The 7,381-nt window shown below is 30.6% G+C and overlaps 2 protein-coding genes across 3 annotated transcripts in view; one reads left to right on the plus strand and one right to left on the minus strand.

Annotated features, from left to right (window-relative positions):
• Positions 1-2,169, plus strand: part of LOC106463690 (U4/U6.U5 small nuclear ribonucleoprotein 27 kDa protein-like) — a 20,491-nt gene extending 18,322 nt beyond the window's left edge. For both annotated transcript variants that reach the window (XM_013923750.2, XM_022391269.1), the window contains exons 8-9: positions 884-945; positions 1,925-2,169. In XM_013923750.2, coding sequence (XP_013779204.1) covers positions 884-945; positions 1,925-1,979 — 117 coding nt within the window. In that variant the 3' untranslated portion in view covers positions 1,980-2,169. The remainder of the gene's footprint in view (positions 1-883; positions 946-1,924) is intronic.
• Positions 2,170-2,698: 529 nt separating this feature from the next.
• Positions 2,699-7,381, minus strand: part of LOC106463688 (serine/threonine-protein phosphatase 2A 55 kDa regulatory subunit B alpha isoform-like) — a gene marked incomplete at its 5' end in the record, with an annotated part of 39,835 nt that continues 35,152 nt past the window's right edge. Inside the window, 2 exon segments of the mRNA XM_022391268.1 lie at positions 2,699-4,235; positions 6,886-7,073. Coding sequence (XP_022246976.1) covers positions 6,921-7,073 — 153 coding nt within the window.

Genomic DNA, 7,381 nt, shown 5'->3' on the forward strand with positions numbered 1-7,381 from the left:
TACTTAAATAAAACTGTTTTAGAAAATACAGAATTGACAGCAAGGTGACCTGAGTGTCTCCTGCCATAATGCTTTCTATGTGCAAAAGGTGCTTATGTTTGTATGTTTACAAAAAAAATGGTGCAATAATAATTAATTGTCAATTTCGTCATTAAATACTACACCAAATACAAAATAAATAGCACCATTAAATTTCTTGTACAAAACTGGTTATTATGAAGATATTTTAAAATTTGTAAGTTCAACGGTTTGGTTTCTTATATTGAACAAAATAAACAAACTTCCTCTTTTTATATATATAGATAAAATTACACAAAAGGAATTGGAAGTTTTGAACTGCAACTCATAATATGATGTATATAAGAGCACGTTTGCAAAGTTTAAGATGTCATGTTTTCATATTCTTAATATATGTGTTTCATGGTCTTTGTTACCTTTTATACACAGTGCAATTTTCTGTGAATGTTAATTTTTTATAATTTAGTGAGTATATAAATCACACTTCAGGAATTCTTTGAGAATATTTTTTTTGCAACAAATTAAACTACACACCACTAGCAGTTCCCTTGCTTGATTAATAACTAGTTACACATTTTAATTCTTTCAGAAATTCTATAAAGAAGTTAAAATGTAATCCCTAATATAACAAATATGAGATTCTTTAGAGTAATAATTTTAGAATTAGACAATTCATGAACATGATTACTGCTGATAAGATTTATTAGCAGCTAGGGTGTGATTATGATTTGTTTTTAAATTTAGAATTGCAGCGGTAGTTAATTTTTTTGGATGCATACAATTTATCTTGTATAATCAATTACTTGATGTTTTAATAGTTACAAAAAGTGCATTGAAAAATAACCCTTGACTTGTGGTGTTTCAGGGTAAACATGTCCTGGGAAATAACGTCTACTCTGTCCATTTAATCCAGAAGAGAAAATACAGGTACTTCTGATAAATATATGCATTTTTGAAATTTATTTAAAGAGGTGCTTTATGAAGTTATGACAGGTAAGGGATAGTACACCAGGATTAAGCTTCCCCCTTGAAAGATTTATTAAATATTTTATTATCTGCACACACAAGTTTCGGGTAATAATATAACAATGATAGGTTAAAGTTTTATCATATTATTCCAGTTGGTAAATGTTCTAGTTCTATTCTTATTCTCTGAAACATTTAATGTTGCATTATGCAAAATAAACCAATATAAGTTATTGTAATCTGTCAATGTTCTCTGCTTTTCATAAGGTTTTACTAGCTGAAATAATTACAAAATGTTTTTGACAAACATATTTTAATATAGAACTTGCAACTAGTTTTAATCCTGTAAGAGATTCAAGCCACAGCTAGCTCCTATAATGACTGAGTTTTTTCAACTATAAACTTTTAGCTCATAGCCCCATCATCTCTTGGCTGATTTGAGATCTAATTACAGTTTTGTACTCTGGTTAATGTATTTGAACATGCCCAAAGTCTCGTACATTAATTTATTCTAATCCTGCCTAAAGGAATTTAAGCTTCAGGGTTGGCTGGTGGAGATCCTGATGAGTTATACAATCGATTCATTCGGGTATATGCATGCCCCACGCTTTATACTGCTAGCACACAAAAATATAGGTAATTAAAAAAAAAAAAGAAGAGAGAAACTAGGGTCTCGTAGATTAATTTACTCAACTCCTGCTTAAAAGAATTCATGGTTGTTTTGTAATGCTTTCTTCAAATTTTAGCATTTGCAGCCAATTCTGTATCTTGAGGTTTCCTCACAGGATTGGTTTGTTGCAGCCTTGTGATTGATATGTACAATTTTTATAGGTATGTGTGATTAGATAAGAATGCAGGTTTTCTGATTTTCTAGCTTTATAACAATATTGGCCTTGGTGATTGTTCAATACCAATGTTTTTTTTTCTTTTTTTTTAACAGGCAATACATGAACAGAAAGGGTGGTTTCAACAGACCTTTGGATTTTGTGGCATAGTGACTAATTAGATCACTAGTATACCATCATTTGTACAGTTTTTTTCTTCTTCTTCTCAAGCTTTGTTAAATGATTTAAGTTTACATATAAAATTGTAATTTCTAATCATTTTAATAGAATCTGAAATTCTTTGTGATTTTTGTGTGTATATTTATATATGGGTAATACATTAACAGATTATAAACCTCAATTTAGACTGCTGATATTTTAGAAGAATTGAGCTGTTCAGCAATCAGTTCTAGACAAGTCTAATTCTGTGAATATGTTCTATTAGTTTTAAAATAAAGAAAAGGGATATCCATATCATTTTCTATTAACTTTAGAAAATTTTAGGATTTCACAAGAACACCAAACTTTTTTTTTTTTATATACTTATGTTTGGAACGTTAAATTTAATGATGCAAACACTCAAACAAAGTGAATTGGTCATAATTTCCCTTTGTCTGGTGACTCCTTTATCTTGAAAATTTGATAATATACACAAATGTAAGAATACTGTTAAATTTAAAAAGATACAAACCCACACTTCACTGTCATAGTTTTCTTTGAATTTTAAATGTGTTAGTACTTTTGTAATTACTTGTAGTCTTAAAACAATTCATGGAAAGGTGGTTTAAATATGATTTGTTACCACTAAAAATGTCATGTACATAATTCTAAATTTAAAGTATTTTAAATAAGACAACCTTATTAGTGAAAATACATGGCAACAAACCCCATAACTTGAGCACTCTCATTCTTTATTATGTCTATAGCACAACAATGTTTATACAGGATCCTTCACGTTTCCAGCTATACTAATTTATACATTTATTACAAGATAGTTTGTCTTTTCACAGGTGTGTGTGTGTGCGTATATGTATACAGACACATACACACACACACACACACAGCAGTACCTACAATCAGGACACTTCAATTATAAACCATCCTGAGCAAAATAAAAATATTCTACTAGTACTAAATAGCTCATATTATTTACTACCACAAGAGCTTTATTTTATACAATATTTGCAAAAGTTTAAAATTAAGTGTAACTTACCTTGGGATTGGTCTATCAACATGTATCAAATTTTATTAAGGAAAAGATCATGGTTTTGTTACCCAAGAGTTAACTCTGTCAAAGTTAGGGAAGTAATGGTTTGGAAAATAGTAATAGGAGGCAGCACAACATATTAAACAATATATTTTGTATTTTAATGAGATTTGAGGCAGTATGTCACTTCACAGAAATATTTTTACTAATTTATTTCATACATGTATGTCCAATACAGACTTAACCTGATATTAGAGAAAAAAAAATCATTGTAATTATTAACCATTTCAGAGTAAAAACTCCAGTTAACTGGTTCATTTCACATCACTGTAATAAAATCCTGTACTAGCTATGATCAGCTTATAAAAACAATTGTTCCTAACAGTTTAATAGATGTGAAGATTAATATAATGCATGGATTGTGACTTAACAATGATAGTTATAGAAAAAAAAGAGGGCAATCTGGAAGACTACTTGTAAAAAATAATTTACTGGAAAGAATTTTGAATTCATAAAATAGTTAATAGAAGTAACTGACATAAGTCAATAAAACAGAGTTTAAGTAGCATGGCAAAGTAGAACCATATACAAACATTTACTGTTACAGAATACATTTTTTTGTAATCCTGTTATTTGTATTAATGATATTTTACAGAAATGTTCTGAATGCATATGACGAAACAGATATGACCAGAATATAATAGGGTATTTAACATATAAATCATATGTCATACTTGAATGCAATAATACCCAATTAAGAACAAGATTTATGCACAGGCTGATGACTCTCAACTACCATATTCCCTTGAGCAGTCATTCTGAAAGCATGACAGGCAACTAAAATTGTTATTCATGAGTAATTGCTAAATTCAGCAGGGAAAAACAAATATATACACACTACATATATACATACATACATTAGGTGACCTTTGACAACTGAACTGAAGCATGATAAGGACAACAGTTCCCAATGAAGGCACAGTACACAAGGATTGATGGCTAAGGAATTTATATATGTACATCACAGCCAGAAGAAAACAATTATACGTTTGTTTCACAGCATTCTCCAAAATCTCAAGGTTGAACAATAAACTGTTTATTCAGATTGAGGTACTTCCTCCCATCATGCCTTCTAATTACAAGTACATGGTAACACTTTCCAAGTCCTAAGGTCCACATGTGTGGTATACAAGCATCCTGGCTATGGTCAGAAAAGTGAACTGTTTAAAATAAAGTATTTTCAATTTAATAACACAAACTTTAATCCTCATTTACTTAGTATTAGTGCAATTTTATAAATATTTCAACAGCTTCCTTATTAGAGACCACAGATCTATTCTATCTATAAAATTTCGGCTTTAAGTATAAAATGTACAGTTGTAATCAGAAATATTATATAAATATTGCTTCAACTGATAACAGCAAAGGGGGCAAATGAAACCTGGTTATGCCATAAAGCCTGCAAAGCATCTTTAGGCTACATCTTCATTTAATGATTAAAAACCATAGTTTTTGGCTTTTCTTTGCACATACACTTGATACATTAAGAACGACTGAAATAATAATTTGAGTAATAATTAATGTGTATTTACTACTTTAGAGATTTGTTGTTACTCTATGAACGTTTTTATGCTTATACTGTGAGGTAAAAATGGCTGCTGCTATGATTTTGTGTGGTTTATGAGGTCGTTGTTGTCCTAATTTAGGATCTTCTTTTTAAAAAAGAGAGAGAGAAAGGGGGCCCGTGCTGGCTCTTCACATTCCTGAGAACAGAAGTGAAGTATCATGTATATTTTAAAATGTTTTAACCTTTTAATTATGCATCTTAAAACATAACTAATACATAATAGTAAAACCTAAATACAATTTAAACTGTATCTCTAACTATAACATACTTGGGTAAGAAACAACCATAAGTGCTATAGTCGATGAAGCAGCCAACAAACAAAACTACCGTCAATTTCAAAATAACTATTGTTAGATTAGAGTGTAAAATAATTGCTCTGTAATGACTATACACACATGTATGTAACATCTACATATGGGCTATAAAGCTCAAACAATTCTGTTGAATGTGGGCATGGCATCTGTCAGGGGTTTCAACTGTATTCATTCAGAGAACTTTGAAATGAACAAGTCAAAAGGTTACATAAGCATCTTATTGTTTAGACGTGCCTCTACTCAACTGCCACTGTATTGTTGAGAGCCATAGTAGAGAATTTTCATAGCTTGTTGGTCATGTGACAAAACATCTGAAGGAGTTCATTTTGAAATAAAGGACTTAAAACTTGGATAAAATAAAATTTCAAATCATAACATTCATTGATAGTAAAGGTGTTTAGTTAAATTTTGAATATAACATACTGACTTGTGCAGAACAGCGTTTAAAGGGGCTCCCATTGCAAAAGTATTAATGAGTAAGTAAATAATAAATATCTAAGAGACAGTATAATTTTCATGGATCATCCCAATATGACCTCAAGTAATTATAATTTTGGAGCCACACCATGTCCATTCATACACTACATGTTTTGTATTTTGATAATAGCACTGTTTGCACTGCAAAATACTCCATCATAAGACTGTCACTTCTTCCTGCACATTATTCATGATCTATCTAGTTTAAGAGAATGACAGTTTCCCAGTACCTGTTTTAACAGTCTTATTAGACATCCATCTGTAAGACTTGTATCTAGCACACTGACCAATATGTCTATATTAATAGCATGATTACCCATTTCATGTACAAGCTGCTTGTAGTATGTGATAGTTGATATGTTGTGGAAGCAACCTGTGTACAAATGAATAACTAATTTTCCAAACAGAGATCCTTTGATTATGTTACATACTGTTGCCATGTTAATTACTTTTGCCACTGGCACTTGTGTATGTAGATTCTTGCCTATGACCAGATGCTGCACTTTGCTTACCATAGCTAGGGTATAACTTGTTGCAGTACTGTTTGGATGGTTCTGGTGCCCAAAATTTATCCATATTTATTTGGTTTCCAATGCCATTAAGTACAAGGGATATCTCCTCTTAGAAATTCTAAATCCTTGATCTCACCACATCTTTACAATCTGAAGGTATGAAATGTTTTGTATTGGAAAGAGCTTTTAAATACCCTTCCCAAAAGTGATAATTTTCAGTGGCATCACACTACCTACAACATTGTATACAATGTCAAACACTGTTCCACTATATCTTCATATTGGATGTAGTTGTTATGGAACTTGCTGATTTGTATATCATGTTTAAACACTTTGCTTTTCTTTCATTTAATCAGGGTACAAATAAACTTTCAGTGACCATAATCTGCTGGGATTTTAAATATCAAAATTTCTTTCAGTCAAAGTTCAAACAATCCACTTTCATTAATGTTTCTACTGATAAGCAATTTGTTCAAAAAGCTAGAAATCTATCAAAAAGTCCCTCAGTGGCTGAATAGGTTATGTTCTGTCCTCTTTGTGTAATTTGACAACCCATATACACACTACAGTATACATTTTGTCATTACGTCCTCAACAATTTAGAAAGACATTAGTCACAGAAATATAACATGAAATTGTAAAAACACTGCATCAACTTCATCGGTGCATTCACTGGCATCAGTGAAGCATAAAAATACCCTCAATTAAGAATAAAAGATGTGTATTTTTAGCATCTGATGAAGTAATAAATGTAGGTACTTCAAGATTGTAGTTCAAAGGATTTTTTTTTAAAAATGTGATTCCCACCAAAAAATATAAGCATTTTTAAAGGGAAAGGAAACTTGTTTGGATATTTATAAAATTATGCTCAACTTGGAGGTCTTTACATATCTTGTACAAGCAAAACTAAACAGTTTACATATGAAAGAATGCTACATACCCATTTTACAGAATGAACAAATGTTGACACAGCAGCTACAGCTTCTCCTGAAAAATGTACAGATTATTGGTTGCTGCTACTGCAATGATATTTTCTTGTGGGTGCCATGCTGTGTGCAGAATTTTTCTACTAAAATCTAAACAGTCTACACCAATTTCATCTCTCTTTCTCTTCCCTCCTGTACCCACCTACAAAAATATGATAATACATTATCTTCAAAGCAAATGGTGCAATTAACAAATCATGGATTTAGAGTTAAAAATGAAGGTAAAGTGTATACACAAAACTCCTTTGCACATTATTCATCAACTCACACAGTATTTTCCACAAAGCAAGCAACTTTCTTTTTAATTGTTCTACTTTAAATTTATATGTAAGAAAGTTTTATGTTACATGTATAATACTTTATAACTATAAAAAAACCAAAATCAACCCAGACGTAATATATTCACGAAAGTGAAATTTCAATTATTATATATGTATATAGATTATTGCT

Source organism: Limulus polyphemus, unplaced genomic scaffold (assembly GCF_000517525.1).
Source record: "Limulus polyphemus unplaced genomic scaffold, Limulus_polyphemus-2.1.2 Scaffold1461, whole genome shotgun sequence".
Classification (NCBI taxonomy): domain Eukaryota; kingdom Metazoa; phylum Arthropoda; class Merostomata; order Xiphosura; family Limulidae; genus Limulus; species Limulus polyphemus.